This window comes from Dendroctonus ponderosae, unplaced genomic scaffold (assembly GCF_020466585.1).
Source record: "Dendroctonus ponderosae isolate FM_Combo_2020 unplaced genomic scaffold, Dpon_F_20191213v2 Dpon_F_20191213_4, whole genome shotgun sequence".
Classification (NCBI taxonomy): domain Eukaryota; kingdom Metazoa; phylum Arthropoda; class Insecta; order Coleoptera; family Curculionidae; genus Dendroctonus; species Dendroctonus ponderosae.
Genome location: NW_026018611.1, coordinates 14,447,572 through 14,464,993, shown reverse-complemented (window position 1 = coordinate 14,464,993; position 17,422 = coordinate 14,447,572). Strand labels below are relative to the sequence as shown.

At 33.8% G+C, this 17,422-nt stretch overlaps 2 protein-coding genes across 3 annotated transcripts in view; one reads left to right on the top strand and one right to left on the bottom strand.

Moving 5' to 3' along the window:
• Nucleotides 1-12,479, bottom strand: part of LOC109533669 (bromodomain-containing protein 7) — a 16,411-nt gene extending 3,932 nt beyond the window's left edge. The window contains exons 1-12 of one of the 2 annotated variants that reach the window (XM_019899047.2): nucleotides 12,155-12,476; nucleotides 10,387-10,410; nucleotides 10,193-10,286; nucleotides 9,946-10,116; nucleotides 7,916-8,193; nucleotides 5,055-5,198; nucleotides 4,805-4,936; nucleotides 4,492-4,695; nucleotides 4,090-4,269; nucleotides 3,113-3,230; nucleotides 2,926-3,012; nucleotides 2,691-2,826 (exon numbers count right to left, since the gene is read on the bottom strand). In XM_019899047.2, the coding sequence (XP_019754606.1) occupies nucleotides 2,691-2,826; nucleotides 2,926-3,012; nucleotides 3,113-3,230; nucleotides 4,090-4,269; nucleotides 4,492-4,695; nucleotides 4,805-4,936; nucleotides 5,055-5,198; nucleotides 7,916-8,193; nucleotides 9,946-10,116; nucleotides 10,193-10,286; nucleotides 10,387-10,410; nucleotides 12,155-12,280 (1,694 nt within the window). In that variant the 5' untranslated portion in view covers nucleotides 12,281-12,476. Of the gene's footprint in view, nucleotides 1-2,690; nucleotides 2,827-2,925; nucleotides 3,013-3,112; nucleotides 3,231-4,089; nucleotides 4,270-4,491; nucleotides 4,696-4,804; nucleotides 4,937-5,054; nucleotides 5,199-7,915; nucleotides 8,194-9,945; nucleotides 10,117-10,192; nucleotides 10,287-10,386; nucleotides 10,411-12,154 lie in introns of both variants that reach the window. The other variant, XM_019899048.2, reaches the window with a different exon arrangement.
• Nucleotides 12,480-12,925: 446 nt separating this feature from the next.
• Nucleotides 12,926-17,101, top strand: LOC109533671 (ubiquitin-fold modifier-conjugating enzyme 1). Its single transcript, XM_019899051.2, has 4 exons — nucleotides 12,926-13,115; nucleotides 13,207-13,338; nucleotides 13,710-13,877; nucleotides 16,873-17,101. The coding sequence occupies exons 1-4, from the start codon at nucleotides 12,993-12,995 to the stop codon at nucleotides 16,957-16,959; spliced, it is 510 nt and encodes a 169-aa protein (XP_019754610.1). The 5' UTR covers nucleotides 12,926-12,992; the 3' UTR covers nucleotides 16,960-17,101.
• Nucleotides 17,102-17,422: the final 321 nt, after the last annotated feature.

Below are 17,422 nucleotides of genomic sequence, written 5' to 3'. Positions count from 1 at the left end.
GATTTGTCCTGTAATTAAATCAAACCCAGGAGCCTTTTTTGGGCTGAGATTATTATTAATTTCTTCTGCTACTTCTTTCGGAGTAACAGGAGCAATCATGCCGATCGAATTGGAGGACCAAATATTGTCTGCAACCGGTGGGTTATTGTGTTGGTTGTATTGTAGGTCGTTTGGTACAAATATGCCTGCCAGATATTCAGCAAATAGATCCGCTTTTTGTTGATCATCACGAGCCCAATCGCCTAGTCCCTTTCTAATAGGCGGTATTGACACAACTGGTTTTCTAACTTTCTTTGTAACCTTCCACAAGGAATATTCAGTTTCTTTATCTGCTGATAAATTTGTAATAAAGGAATTTGGAGAATTCTGTTTTAATTTGTAAATTTCACGTTTTAGCTTTTGAGTTTGTCTATTTAATGATGTCGCTAGGATGACGTGTTTGTTGCCAACACGTCATTCTAGCGACATCATTCTTCTCTTCTTGCTTTTCTTTTCTCCTTGACTAAAATACGAATTTCAATCGGATAGTTTACTCCTTTCGTGATGTGAGTAATTTCTTTGGCGTTTTTGTAAGCAACTGTTTGCAGCAGAGTCGTACATTTTTCGGTTTCTATGTCAAGTTGTTCGGCTGTTTTAAATCTTACGTTCAACGTGATTTCCTCTTGTAGGTCAGCTTGGAAGCACTTCCAATCCGTTGTTGTGTTGGTGAGTGTTGGCTTGGCTTCCCTTTTAATGATTTTCTCACTCATAGTTATGACTACTGCTGAATGGTCTGATTCAAGGTCAAAGCAGTCTTTAATTTCGATGTAATTCGATGATACTTTTCTGGAGATAAAAAAGTCCAATAAATCTGGGATTTTCATCCTATCCGCCGGCCAGTAAGTTGGTTTTCCTGTGGAATGAAAGTTACCGCTCATATTTCTAATAGCTTCTCTCAACGCTTTTCCTTTTGTATTTGTTATTCTTGCGCCCCAATCTACGTGTTTAGCATTAAAGTCTCCTCCTAGTATGAATCTTTCTCCCATACGTCTTAATATAAACGAATAATCGTCTATTTTAAGATTATATCTCGGTGGTATATAAATGGCTCCAACTTTAAAATTTTGTTTTGTAGTTTTTATTACTACTGTAGTTAGTCGTGTTGGATTGGACCTGTTGGATTGGAAGTTCTTCATGATGATTAATTGACTCTTTGATGAAAATGGCACTTCCTCCCTTGGCTTGGTTGTCGGGATGGATGGAATGATAGCATTTGTAACCGTGTATTTTAACAAATGATTGATTGGTGAGATGTGTTTCTGAGACTAACCAGACATCAATGTGTTGACTATGCAGAAATACTTCCCGTTCGGCTTTTTTACCAATTATACCATTGGCGTTCCAGGTAACAATTCTTATTTCTTTGGTTTTCATTATTTATTTCTTTTTGGAATAGCTCCTGTTGCTTTTGCCTCCAAAATATTGAGTCTATCATTGATACTATCCAGCGTATCCATCATTCGTTGCACCGGGGGTGGCCTTCGAATTTTCGCCTGTATCTTTTGTCCCATTTCAATGGGACTTCGTTTTGGTTGTAGTGGTGATGATGACGCTTTTCTTTTTTTATGTTTAAGTAATAGCCAAGCTGTCTCCCGGTTGACTATATCTTCTTCTTCGTCCGTATTGACTGGGCTATAAGGATTATTCGATTTTTTGTTTATATTAGCTATTTGTCTCCGCAAGTAGATGATGACCTTTTCTGCGTTCTTCAGTTCATTCTGAAGGACCCAGAGAATTTGTTCACTCCGGTCTGCAATTTCATCAGTTTTATTAATCTGGCCCAAGCGAGTTTCTATTGCCTTTATTTCGTCGCACATTTTCACGATATTTTAACGGTTAACCTCGCGTAGAATGATATCTATTTCGCTTATCGCACTTTGCCTCTCCGGACTCGCGGACACGTCTACTCCGTACGACGACCACTAAAGAATTGCTACATACACACGACCGACCTAATGGAACGTTAAGGTTCTCGTTCGTCATCGCCGGCAGAGTGGCGATGTCTCCATGTGCATGCGAGAGAAGGGTTTCTACCGCGCCTTCTACCTTTAATACACTTTCCACATAAACGGTTTCGATCGACTCGCAGCTTATGCGAATCAACTAGTAGACGGAGTCGCAACTACGATTTTGGGGAAATGGCTCGTTTTCTAGCGAATGAGAATGACATTTTAATTAAGGAAGTCCGCAAATACCCATCGAAAAAATGGATTGAGAAAAATAGCCCCAGCAGTGAGAAAAAATGGTGAGTAAATTGTATTAAGATTTTTATTTAAGGAATTTTACTTCTCTCCATTCTCTTCTAACAAAATAAGGGTTGAGAGTTTGACGTCGTCCAATTTTACAATGAAAAATACAAAAAATTATGAAAAATTGGGGTTTCCATTTGAAAAAAAATATTTTGGGCGATTTTCTCAACTCAACCGGAAGTGTGACCATCTTTATCTCATACTTTAGAAGGCTTGCCCCCAATGACTGGCACACTGTCCAATTTTCAATTTTCTCCTAATTACAGTTTGCCAGATATCAATCGCGGCGGTTCCCGGTCGGATACCCTGTATAGTACTTGAAGCCAGTACATTATGACCGTTTAAACAAAACTAGATTTTATGAATCCACAATAAACATAAATTGTAGCAATGACAAATTACCTTTCATACTGTGTTTTCTGCAGTTTTTCCAATAACTGACACATGTCGTTCAGTTTTTGTTGCATTTCATGTTGCTCTTCAGTTTGTTTGATTTCGTCTTCCATACTGTCCAGGAACTTCACGTCAATACCAAACTCTAAATAGGAAGCATTCGGATTACCATTAAAACTGATATATATATATACGAGTATATCAATATGGTATATGGAGTAAATATTCTTGAAATAGTACAAACCATTAAGTGATTTTAGCTCATCGACATTAACTTTCACTGTATCAGTGGGAGGCGTTTCTAACACAGTCCTTACGGCTTCTTCTTCATCTAGATAAATAAAATATAAATAGTTGTTTTAGGCACGTGTTTAACGTATATATTTTAAAATTGCTTAATTCTGAATCAAACGAATTTGATGATTACTTACCCTTAAGTCTTTTACCTTCCTCTAGGCTAGTCTTAGTTTTACTATGGTCACCTCCAGTTAGCAGATCTAATAATGAATCGACCAAACACTCTGCATAATCGCATCCTTTCACAAAGTCCTGGAAATAATACGTTGTAATAAAACAATTTATGTCAACGTGTGATATAAATTGTCAATCAAAGACAATTTTGGGACAATTCAAAACTACCTGACTTTTACAAGTTAAATTGTGAAAGTAACTATGTATTAAGTTAATTCGAAACTGGGCTCAATTGAATCTTTGGCAAATATCAGTAAGGATTTATATAATTTATACAGGGTGATTCAAAATTGGGTTCATTACTTCTAAGATGTAATAGGGGATTTTGCAGTTCGAGAAAAAATTGAAAACATTTCTCTCGAAAATTTTAACAGATATTAAGTTGAAAATCGATTTTAAATTTTGTTAATATGCATTATTTTGAAATGCTCCCATGTGTGATTGGTAGCCTATTGGACTACGTAAGTATTCGAAAAGAAAAATTTCGATATTTGCTTCAAATTACGACAATTTTACACATTAAAAAAGTTATCTTCTAAAATTTTAGCAATTGAAGCAACAGGTATTTAGATAATGTTAATTAAGCAAATTACCTTGAAAAATATTGTTGCCGTCCTTCTGATATAGTTTTTTGCAAATTCTCAGTTTTAAATAACAATATTTTTTAACAAATTTTCCTGTACTTCTTAAACACCCCCAGAGGAATAACGTCAATTTTGAATCACCCTGTATACAGCGGGTATTTATTGCTGTATTGCAATAAATATTGCAATGCTTATTGCAATTAATAAAGTAAATTAAATTAAAAAGTAATAACTGAAAATGTCTTCATATTAGTTTTGCTTGTTTTAGTCAGATTTATCTACTCTAACTTTACTTCATTATTAATTATAAAAATATTATTAAAACAATATTTTATGAATTGTTCCACACGTACTTGTACAGACTCCGCATATTGAACAGCTTGATCACTTCCATAAGTTCTCATGACTAATGCTGATTCATCTTTAGTCAGGTTAGCAAAAGCCGAATCGTGACTGGGTGCATATGAACCAAAAGCTCCATAATACAGCGGTTTGACTGCTCGAGCCGTGTTTCTCCGATCCTCTCTAAACCCCTAGCATAAGAGTAAAACATTTTTTTTTTTATTGTTGAAAATGTACACATTTTAGTAGAGAGTAATATTAGAATTAACTAAATATTTTTGGTTGAATCTGAGAGCATCAGCAATAACAAAATGTTACATGAAACCAATTGTCAGAACCAAAGATTATTGTAAAATTTCCTCAAATAGTACTACACTGACTAATATTTACCATTAAATCAATTAAAGATTTACCTGCAAATGTGCGGTTCCATCTGCTAATCGTCCTACTACGGATCCCAGAGGTGCGACACCTTTCTTCTTGCCCATATTGTTTCCAACTAGAATTGCCAGTTGAGCAACTCCCTCTCGACGTGATCTAATGTATCCCATAGAAGGTCCATAACCTTTCAGTCGAGCCCTAGCTAAACGAGCAGCAGCTTTGGCTTGAGCTAGAATCTAAATAAAATAAATTATTAGCATTGTTATTAAGCTCAGATGTCAAAGAATCAACTAAAATCATAATATCTAACTGTTAAATGCAATAATTTATTGCAAATACTCTTACTTCTTCGGGTGTTGGAGGTTCTTTATTTTCAGTTTTAATCTGGGTTTCTGCATCATCGGGTCTATTAACCGAGGCACGCATTTCAGGAGTTACTTCAAAGCCTAGTTCAGCTTCTGTTAACTCTGGTGCGATCTTAAAAAAAATACGTTTTTATTGCACTATAATTGTCATTGTAAAAGTGAGCAGCCCTATGAGTGTTGAAATAAATAAATGTAAATCATAAGCCAACAAAACAGATTCTAAAAATTACCTGTAAAAGCCAGCCCAATTTATCTGTCTGCAATATTTTTTGTCCAGCTTGCAATAATTTTTTGCTTGCTTTATAATATACAGTATCGGCGTGATTGTATTTCATAGCGTTTTCACACATCAGGTGAAAATCGTCTGTAAATTCCTACAAAATATGCAATTCTAATATAAAAAAACTATTGGAGCCGATTTGTGCATTATTTTTATTTCAATAAAATATATATTTTGATTAAAATATTTTTCGGGGTAAATAACAAGAGACCGTGACACTTCTTAAATGCAAATCAAATATATTGTAATGAAATAACCAGAACATATCAGTTTTTTGGGTACATAATGGGACATGCAAAAAAATCGCAAGTAGAAGTTGAAAGTTGAAGATGATAAACCAGAAGTTGCTTATTTGTGCGGAGGACAACGACATTCAGCCCTGTGCTGTATCATAAATGCTATTTTTAACGGCCACACATTATGGCAACTTAACAGTTCAGGATTCACTTTAAATTTCGTTCGTTAATATTCTTGACCTACGTCTCAAACACTTTCTATGGAGCATCCATAGAAGAGTCAAAAAAAAACAATTCGCAAACAATTAGAAAGTTTACTAGTGTTTGTGGAGGAAAATAAGGTTTATTTTGAAGACCATTTACCAATTGTTCTAATAAATTCAATCAAAGGAGATGCAAACTTGTATTATAGTGCGTATAATCGGGGTTGAAGTTTAGTTTGGGTTAGTTCTTCTAAACGTCAGTTCCGATTATATACACTATAATAGAAGTATGCATTCCCTTTGGATTTTCAATCACTTCAGTGTGTACACACCCGCTTCCTTCTGTTCTAATTAAGCTAACCTTATAAAACCACCAAAAAGCATATTTTTGTTTTAAATTAAAAACAAATTACAGCTAAAACACAAAACTACGCAAAGGTTAACTTCCAGGGATGCACGTTAAGTTCGAAAGCGGCATGTGATTTGATGCTGTTATTCTGAAGCACTATTTCTTAATATAACGTTCGTCGATAGCGTGTGCCCGTTATAATATAACGGTTTCACTGATAAAACACACCAGTTCGAGCCACATAACGTGTTTGACGGATAACATGCTCGTTAAAATTAACGTAAGTGATACAGCACAGGGCTGATTATCTCGTTAAGGCTCGTTCAGACGGTGACAGCGATGACTATAACATATAATTCCGACAGCTTTCGACATTCACTCACCAACACATTGCGCCGCGACAGACACTTGTCAAAATGCCAGAACTCCTGTCTGCAGGAGCGGATGTGTTAGAAGTAATTATTTTGAAATTGACGCGAAAAAATGAGTATGAATGAGACAGTGGATTATGCGTAGAAACAAACTAGGGGCATCCGAAACTATACTAAGGGGACATTTTTGTCTAATCTTATCATCGGCAGTTGATTTATCCCATAGGCATGGGTATGATTGGTAATATTCCAGAAATGTAAACAGATCAAAAAAGAACATGATTTAAAACCAAACCAAATGAAAATATCGCACCAAAGATTGATAACCTTTAAAAAATGTGAAAATGTCACGTGTGGCAGTCTCACGATGTCGCGGTGCGACAATCACTATCAATCAACCAATATCAAATAATTTTGATATGTGACACTAACGTCACGGCACTATGATATTGAGACATTCGGGTGTTCAGACAATGACATTGTTGTGGAATTCACGTCACAACATTAAGGTCACCGTGTGAACGAGCTTTTACTCTTTTTTCAAACGGTAGTCTTGTGATGTATTTTCATCCGCTTCTTGAATATCACCAACTTCTCTTTAATGATTTATTTGATGAAAATTTTTGCATTGAATTAATAAGAGATTTGGTAAATATCGGAAATCGAATAGCAGATTATGCAAAATTAAGCAATTTTGCTGAATGTTAAAAATTTATAAGAGAAAATCTTATATTATTTTGTAAGATATGTACTCCACATCATATTTTATTATCCCAAGAACAAATACAACTGGTTACATTCCAATTGACCACCATTTTTATTTAGTCTTAACAAATAACCGATTTTTCTGATTTGATAATAATATGAGCCCTAACAATTATATTTYCGRACGATGTTCAGTGAGTAGAAACTAAAMCATTTCACTCATTGCGTACAGATGCGTAGCTGTCCATTATGGTGGTTAAAGTAATCAAGTTGACGCSAATTTTGAATAACACGGTATACAGGGTGATTCACAACCTTATGTACACAGAGCACAAGWTTTTTTCTCCGGCCCATGGTTAAGCAGATACAGGGTGTTGGTGTGGAGATACAAAGTTTTAAAACATATTGTAACGGAAATGGCCTGGGGTACTCACGTTTGGAATGGGGGGATCGAAATTCATGGTATTTCAGTAAATGGGAGTCCAATTTGCGCCCCATTTACTGTCAAATATGATACTGACAAGCGGGAGATTTCGCACCTGGGCTGGAGATTTCGAGAACCGTCTGGGTTACCTGGGGGAAACTACATAAGCGGCGACGAGAACCACAGCAAGTCAGTGAAGTGACAGCAGCGACCGGGTGCGAAAGACGTTAAACCCCGCGAGTCGGAAGACCGAGTTTTCCGTCTGTTATTGTTTGTAAAGTTGACGGTAATTTTGAAGTTACTTTGTTCCTGTTCCGTATTTAAAGTTATACCGAGTTGAATAAAAGTTGGAAGCTGAAGAAAGAGTTTGATACCCGGCCATCCACGGTACAATATATGTAAACTAAACATTATGATTATTCAATGAGAATTTTGGGCGTCGTCCGAACATATAGTTGTTAAGGCTCGTATATCCTATTGGTAATGATACAGAATAAATCTACAATCGATCAATTTAACATACCTTCAAATTATTATACTGGCCATCCTCGACCTTTTGTCTCATAGTACTGAAATCCATGGGTTTTGAAATGATCTTGGAATAACCGGGAGCAATTGCGTCAGTAACAGGCCACGCAAAAAAATTCTGCGGGTCCTTTTTTTCCAGCATTGTCAAAAGATGGTCTAATGCTTTAGACAAAGACGTTCGTTCTTGAATCTTCTTAATGACACAAGTTCGAGGTTCCCGATGAGTATTTGGTGAGCCTTCCAAAGGGTACACTCCGAGAGACGTGTCCATGTCTAAAATTAGGATAAGTCGACTTCAAGACTTTGGCTATTTATATGTGATTTCGTACAAAATGAAAAATAAACGCAAATAAAAGTTGGATCTGATGTTTTAAATGGCTCCAGACTATTTCAGCTAGCGCTCTCTAGAAACTACAAACCAACCAATAGGGAATTTGGATTTGCCGATATAAAAAAACAAACCAATTTTTTGTGGTACTAGTAAAACCGGTTAAAAATCTATTCAGAAAAAACGAAGTTTTTATTTACACTTTGACACTCTGTATCTCGGAATCTATTAACTTACGGATAAGACAAATTTGCCTACAACGCAATATTTTTGCCTATACAATATGTCAGTGAATTTTTTGACATTAGTTGAGGACCATCCTGTATATACTTCCGAAATCAGGGAAAAAATATCCGAACGCCCTGTCTAAAAATATGTACTTAAGGTGTTTCATAAAAAAACAGGCTTTATGTCAAATTTTGACATTTTCGTGCTTTACAATTTTATTTTAAATTCAGATTTAAAAAAAAATTAGTAAAATTAAACACCTTTTATGTTTCACATTTTTTTTTTAAATAAAGGATCTATGGAGGTGTCAACTTATGAGGAGACACCCTGTACTGTGTATTCGTTTTGTATAGAGAAGTATGTTCTGCATTATACAGGGCCGCGTAAAACGAGTAGTTTTACCGCTGTCGCTAAGGCTAATCGACTTTTCTATTTTGAAATCAATAAAAAAGTTGATTTTTTTTATAGAACACCGTATCGAATAATCTAAAAGATTATCAAAATTCCTTTCAAATTATATATCATGTCCAGTTTTTAAAAAGTAGTTTCTATAAAAATCGGAATTTTACAAGGTTTAATAAATATCCAGATCCAAACGTGGCAAATGAAAACTTGACAATTAGTGCGCCTGACTGATCCGAAGCAACGACTATTGAATCAAAAAGTAACTAGTCGGGACGAGTATTCAAAAGTAATCGAATTTCACACCACTAGTTGTACAGAATATAATTGGTTGTTCTGGATCGTCTTCGCTTAGTTCGTGTGTCAGATGTATTTTATAAAGATGCTATTTTTGAAACTATAAAGCTTTATAACAATATGACTATGGTGACCTGACATAAAGCGGATCTACGTGTCCCTATGAATAAATCCTTGCTTTATGCGAAAATGAATGTACTTTAGAACAGATATGTGTCCGCATATATGTCTTTACCAGTGATTACCAGACAAATCCCAAATTCCAGTAGATTCAAAAAGCTTGCGCATCAACAGTTGCAACTTAAATGCTTCTACTCTTTTCAATTTTTCGTTCAGTTTAAACTTTCACTGATCACATGGCGCCCATTATTTGGCTTATTTTCTACAAAGCCAGTATCTCAAAATTATCTCTCATATTTGCTGACTAAGTACTAAGTTGTTTAATACATTTCTGATATTTATTATCAAATAAAACACACATATCTTGTTGAGTTCGAACTCTATCGCCATATCGTACCATCATAAGAATTTTCGTTTTTGCCTTATCGAAAAACGCATTTTAATATTACCCTTAATTGCGGCCAAACCCAATGGATGAATGAATTTTGGAGCAAAATTTTGGACGTTATTCAACATATCCATACGAATGCATAAACTAAAATTCTTCACGAACCACAAAACATCAGCCCCATATTTACGGTGCCCGGTGGTCTTTTAAAACAAATAACTTTTTTCCAAAGACCACAATTAACATAGAACTTCAGGCATACCTTCAATGTTTTCTCCGTCTTCCATTTCATCTCTTTTTCGCTTTTTCTCTCTATGATGGTGTTTGTGTTTCTTCTCTCTGTCTTTGTCCTTGCTTTTATCCTTCTTCTTCTTTTTCTTTTTGGATTTCTTATGATGCGCTCGGTACAGAGCATAAGTTGGATCATTTTGATCTGGAAATAGATTTATTATATAATTCCAATCAAGTTGCATTGAAAACCATTAATTATTCGCAGAATTGATACTTGCCTATCAGTAATCCAGCATCATCGACCTCATTCAAGATTGACACTCCAGCTCGAGTATAATCATCTTCGTGCTCAGGGGTATTATTGGAGCCAACCTAAACCATACTAGTATGTTGAAATTATCCATGAGAAACAATGATAATTGAGAGGAATGTGTCATGATTTAATTTAGAAACTAAGAATAAATGTACTTACGCATGCATACTTTTCAGACATTGCCTAAAAAAGGAAAACTTGTTGTGAATTCATGCAAAATTATTAGTACTCAATATATTTTGAATGCATAAATACACAAGGTGCTCTTGATAAAAAAAATAATTGGCTGTTGCTTTAAGTAGGTAGCGTTTAGAAAGTTCTATACAATGCAGTCGAGGTAAAAATTGAGTGTTATTTATTTATAATTACAAGTTGAGAGAGTTCCACACCAAAATAGTAGTGCAATCCCTTATCATGCATTCGCCTAACCATGGAAACCTTTTGCCTACTTAAAAAGCTATAGGAATTATTTCCACCATCTCAATGATATACGAGCCCCAACAAATATACAGGGTGATTCAAAATTGGCGTCATTCCTCTGGAGGGGTTGTCTGGGGATATTTTGAGAGTACAGGAAAAATAGTTATTAAAACTGAGATATTTGCAAAAAACTATATCAGAAGGATGGCCTGTAGAGTATACACGAAGCAACTAAAAATATTAAAATAATTTATTGCATAAAGTACGTGTCCACTCATTCCACTCTCTAAAAATAGACGACTTTTCGACCCTCTACTCGGGTCTTTCTCTCTTTGAGTTCATAGTAGTACTAATTACCAGTATTACTTAACTATTAATATTAAATAAATACACATAACACCAGCATTGGTGGACTCCCATAATGGGTCTTGACTGATTTTAATTAAATATCAAAAATAGCCTTGAGAAAAAACCCGAATAAAATGGTCGAAACGTCCTCCATTTTTAGATAATAAAAGTAGCTTTCAATCCAGACGCAAAGTCGTTAAATAATAATAATTATAATTTATTAAGTATATCACAAAAGTAAAATAGTCTAAAATGTTGTGCTAGTGTGCGATATCTACTAGTTATTTGCCGCTGTCCTGCAATCCACCACCAAACAAAGTTTAATCTATCTATTTCTTAATTAGTATTATCTTAACAGCATATATAAAAATCTGAGGTTTTATATAAGATGGTATTCCTAAATGGGACCCAGACCACATAGTAATCGAGTGTTATTATTTAATAAAAACGCCTTAATATTTTAGATTTAACTAACTTAACAAATTATTATAAGTGTTTTATAGAGATTTGTTAAATAATCCTACATACTTTTTGGTTGTAGTTTAGGGCCTCTTACCAAAGAACGATCTTGTGAGGACTTGGACTACCTTGTGAGGAAATATGTACATTTTCATTTAAGATTAAGGATTAATTGAAAATTAATGATAAAAAATAATATATCAAAATCAAAAAGAACGAGCCTATTGTAATAAATTTTGCTCACGAATACAGAATTAAAATAGTTGCACTTGAATATCTAGCACTATGCAATGAAAATGTTTATAGCTGGAGTGTTGAACAGATACGAAGGAACTAGGCAAACATAAAAAATTAAAGAATCATATCTGGCCATAAGTTTACACGATTAGTAGTTGCTTCAAAGATAGTTTTACAGTTATTATTTTATGTTTTCAAAATTATATTTAAGAATACCTACTTTGCCTACAGTTGTTTTGTTACAGTACATTTGTTTGAAATAGCTGCAACTTTATTGGATTGTTATACATTTTCCAAAACGTCTTTCAACAAGAATAAAAAACCCTAAGACCTTCCCATGAGGGAGAGACCAGAAAGGCAATGGATTTTGTTCAGGTAATAATAAAGCAATACTTAATTAGTAATGGAAATTCATATCTTGGATGTGTTTGGACCATAAGCTAGAATTACAAACAATACTCACCTTTAAGATTAGTTTGAGCTGGGGCTTATCGTCACGATCTTCCTTGTCCCTTTTATGTTTTTTGTGTTTCCTGGGACAAGAATTAATCTCAGTTTCAGTTAATAGATGTGAGTTTTGTGTGTCCATAACTCAACATTCATGAAATTTCCACACACGATATGATTAGGTAATTTGAATTGAGTTTATTAAATAGAATGATAAAATACAATATTTAGTGGATTGTAATTCAATATATTAAATATGTTTGGGAAAAGTCCAGCAGAAATCAAAACATACATAAACAAAAACTTCATCTCTTCTTTAATCAATGTCATATGTCATTTAGCGCGCGTCCATAGATAAAGACTGCAACACAGATCACAGAGGTTACTCTGTGATGACGCATACGGAGTAAATGATAATTTAAAATCTAAGTTAATTCAAAATTTTGGAAAAAAGTATCAAATAGTTCCACTCGAAGCATTTGTATACGTCATAGGGAAAGATACGCCTATGATACGCCACACAATAAAAAAAGGCTTAAAGCAGAGACAAGTACTTTATTACAAAGTTTATTGATTTACTTTATTGCAAAAAATTAAAAAATACTTAAAAATGTCTATTATGAATTGACTACAAAATCTTTCTCACAATATAATAGTAATGCCCATATTTGTATACTCTGAAATGATTCCCATTTAATAAAAATTTTTTTTTTCGCCCTTATGATCATCCACAGAGAAGCTTGGTATACAACAATAAAATTAAATAGACGCGTTTGACGTTTTTACAAATGTCTGATTGAAATTGTTAGTTTGACCGTGACAACATTTAAAGTGAGGTTAAGTTAAGCCTGAAAATGGTTGATGCAGGTACACGTAAAACATTGAGTAGTATTCCTCTTTTACAAACGAAAGCGGGACCCAGGGATAAAGAGTTATGGGTTGAACGCCTAAAAGAGGAATATCAAGCGTTAATTAAGGTAATTATTGACAGTCTTCTTTGATATTCACATATGCCATATGTTTACTAGTATACATTCAAAAATCAAAGTATTATTTTTTGTTTTTCAGTATGTTCAGAATAATAAGACTGCAGACAACGATTGGTTTCGATTGGAATCCAATAAAGAAGGTACGAAATGGTTTGGTAAATGCTGGTTCTTCCATGAACAACTCAAATATGAATTTGATGTTGAATTCGACGTAAGTATTCAGGAACATTTAAGTAATCCATAAGATTAATCTCCAAGTATGCTAAACTGTAAAAGGTACTCGTTATCAATCCGTAATAATGCACGTGAGCAAATTTGGTCTTTTTCAAGACTTAATTTGTAAATTTAATTTCAATAAAATTCCCAAATCAAATAGTTTGTAATCGATAAGCAAGTTCTCTTTTCGATGTTTTCTTTTGTTAAATATTAACAGGATTTTTTACATTGCATAATTATACATACAATTACGTTATTATGTCGTGTTTTAAATAGCCACAGTAATTTTTCAGTATCTTACGTATAAATTCTTATTAGTTAGTTATAGATGTGGCCAACATATACTTACGGTTCTTGTTTTTTAAGATTCCTGTAACATATCCAACCACTGCCCCTGAAATCGCACTCCCAGAATTAGATGGAAAAACTGCTAAAATGTACCGAGGCGGCAAAATATGTCTTAGTGACCACTTTAAGCCATTGTGGGCGAGAAATGTTCCAAAGTTTGGAATTGGTCATGCTATGGCCTTGGGAGTAAGTATGATTAGTGTTTCAGAAGTACTTGAAGCACAGGAAAAGCTGTAACATATTTTCAAGAATCCAAAAACAAAAGAAAATAGTTGAGATAGATTGCTCTTTGGTTTTACTGTAAATATATGTTTAATCAGTTTTACGTAGGAACGTTTATGGCATTTGTTTTTTTGCAAATTCAATTTAGTTCATCAGCCTATATTTAACCAAAAGCATAACAAACGGAATGGAGTTTTACAGTCAAAGTAAACAGTCTTATTTCTGAAGAAAATTAGACAACGAATGAACAAGTCGGATTCATAACTAAGGACTGTTTGCAACGTTTTATATTAAAGCCAAGCTTACATAAACCAACCTTAAAAATTAAGCTCGGCTTAAACGGCTTGCACTGTACCAATATGTTGTTGGCTTTGTTAAGTCGGTGTCAAGCAGTATCTGTTTGCCATATGTGATATTATGATCTTTTGCTGCCATAATACAATGGATACATGTATTAATTCTATCTATCTTTACATATGAACTTCGGCGATTGAGAAGATAGTTCGAGGGACTAACCTCAGTTTAGAACACGTTTAGAGCAGGGTTCCTAAATTGTCCAATTTAGGAACCTTGCGTTTATAGTGTTTTTGAACCTAACGTTCATATTTTAAACCATTTTTTATTCAAGAATTTTATATTGTAATTTTATTTTATACTGACTGTAATAACTGTAGTTATTGTACAAATCTTTTCAAAAACCTTAGTTCGTCCAAGTCCTCCAATAGATTATTTCTGATCTATATTCTCTTTGGAAATCCAAATTCAATTATCTCGAGGATATCTAAATCATCTTCAAACATATCAAAACAAGCTTCGATATCCATTGTTTTGTAAAATAAGAATTTATTTTATTTTCGCTAACTTTTTAAATTGTTATTCGACTAAATTAAGGTTAGAATTCACGGCTTAATACCATAAGCCACCAAAGTTGACGTCTTAAATTAAGCCGAGAGCTTTGAATGCCGTAAGCCGGGTTTATAATGTGGTGCAAACCAATTTAATTTTAAAGCTGAGCTTAATGGAAAAAAAGTGTTCTAAACTGAGGTTAATCCCTCGATCTATCTTCTCAATCGCCAAAGTTCAAATGTAAAGATAGATAGAATGAATACATGTATTCATTGTATCATGGCAGCAAACGGCTATACTTCCACATATGGCAAACAGATACTGCTTGACACCGACTTAACAAAGCTAACTACATATTGGAACGATGCAAGCCGTTTACTTTAAATCCGAGCTTAATTTTTAAGGTTGGTTTATTTAAGCTTGGCTTTAATGTAAAACGGTGCAAACGGCCCTTAATATTTTATGAGTACAGCTGTTCAGTTAAAAATCAAGTACGAATCATTAAAAAGATTCGAATTGCACACCTCTAGACTGTGGGGTGCAAATTGTGAACAAAAGCATTTTTTTAAGAAAAACCAACGTTTCTGTCGGTAGTACTTTAAGGAAAGACGATATTTTATACAGGTTGTCCCGTAAGCACATGATTAAAAGGATACTGCGATATTCTTTGCATCAAAAGAAGACGATCTGACCTAACTTTTATTAACAAGAAATGTCTGGCACCTCCGCTATTGATGCTCAGAGTTCTTCGAAAAAAATATCTTTTTTAAAATATCCGGAGAATGGTAAGATGTATTTTGGTGAAACTCGCTGTGAATTTGTTCTTACGTAAGATTCATATTTTGATGAAACATCGAGTTCATCCCTTTTGGACAAGTGGTGAATTCTTGAGTGTCGTGGTACAAAAACTACCAGAACTTTTTATTTAGTGCATGAAATCCACTCATTTTGTTTTGCATGTGATGCACTAATAATTTCTTCACAATTTTGTGCTCTTTCTTAAAATCTTGTAGCATTGATAGTTTTAGCGAAAAAAAATATTTACCTTTTCTTGCCACTAAACAATGTTATACATTAACTGCAAATCTTGTGATACGCGGCATAAATTAATTGTCAATAAATATCACAAATTCGTTTCGAATGACCTGTTCGAATGAAGAAGTGTCAAAGTATTACGGTTTTACGAAGACAACTCTGCGTGAAAGGGTGCCCGTTTACGCGGCTCATATTTGCAGTTAATGTCTAACATTGTAAAGTGGTAAGAAAACAGATATATTTTTTTACGCAAAAACTATGAGTGCTACATGATTTTACAAAGAGCACAAAATTGTGAATTAATTATTAGTGCATCAACCAAAAAAAAATAGTTGTTCATCCACCAAATAAAAAGTTCTGGTAGTTTTTTGTATCACCACACTCAAGTTTGTTTCAAGTCTTTCATCAAAATATATGTCTTACATAAGAACAAATTCACAGCTCGTTTCAACAAAATACATCGTACTATTCTCCCGATATTTCAAAAAATAAAAATGTTTTGAAGAACTTTGATCATCAATCGCAGAGGAGTAATAAAAGTTAGGCCAAATCGTCTGCTTTTGGTCCAAAGAATGTCGCAGTACCCTTTTGATCATGTGCTTACGGGGCACCCTATATTTTTGCATTTCTTTAACAGTGTATATGCAGTCAAGCTATTTAATACCGATGGGACACCCTGTATCCAAATTGATAAAAAGAAAAAGGTCATTGTATTTGACTGACATATATCGATATAATTGGTGATAAACTTCAGTCTTACACAGGCAAACCCGAGATTTAAACTTAAAATTTTTTTATACCGACATTAATTGATCTTAATATGCAATATAAAACATGTATTGAAAAGAGCATAAGCGACCGTTTGTAATTATTTTCAAAATTACAGTTCAATGAGAAAATTAAATTTTATAGTTGTTTGTTTGATGCATCATTTTAATGGTTATAGATATATTACAAAAAAGCAAATACCTGAATGAAACATTACGCGGCAATGCGAAGTATTAAAAATAGTCCTTTTCCTGAATGTTTCACTTGATTTACAATTGTTTAGCAGTTTGTTGAATGCAATTTTTTACAGTTGGGCCCATGGTTGGCAGTAGAAATACCAGACCTGATAGCGAAAGGTGTCATACATTACAAAGAAAAACCAGCACAGAGTTCATAAAATCTTAATTCTGTTAAGATTAGTTTAAATTGTATTTTTAAATATACAGTGTAATTTAATATATTTTTATTAACTTTTAAAATTATACGTTTGTTAACAACATTGTTTACTGTTTCAATAAACTCCCTTATACTTCTATAAAGCTTTGGGTTTCTTATGTTTTCAACCGTCATAACCCGCAAAACGGTAACCCGAAAATTTAGAATGCTATTAATCTTAACAGTTAACAGTTAATGATTCTGAAAACCTGACTCACTTGTTGCATCGTGCACCCACTAAGTTATAGTCTACAAACGTTTTCATTTATTAAAACCAAGCTGTGTTTTCTTGTGTAATCGATTTTTTTAATGAGAGTTACAATGGATTTTTAACAAAAGGATTATTTCAATTTGTAAGTTAGTGATGTCGTTCCAAATGCAATAAAATTGCCGTGAGATCGCACCCACAGTGGATTCAAATCGTT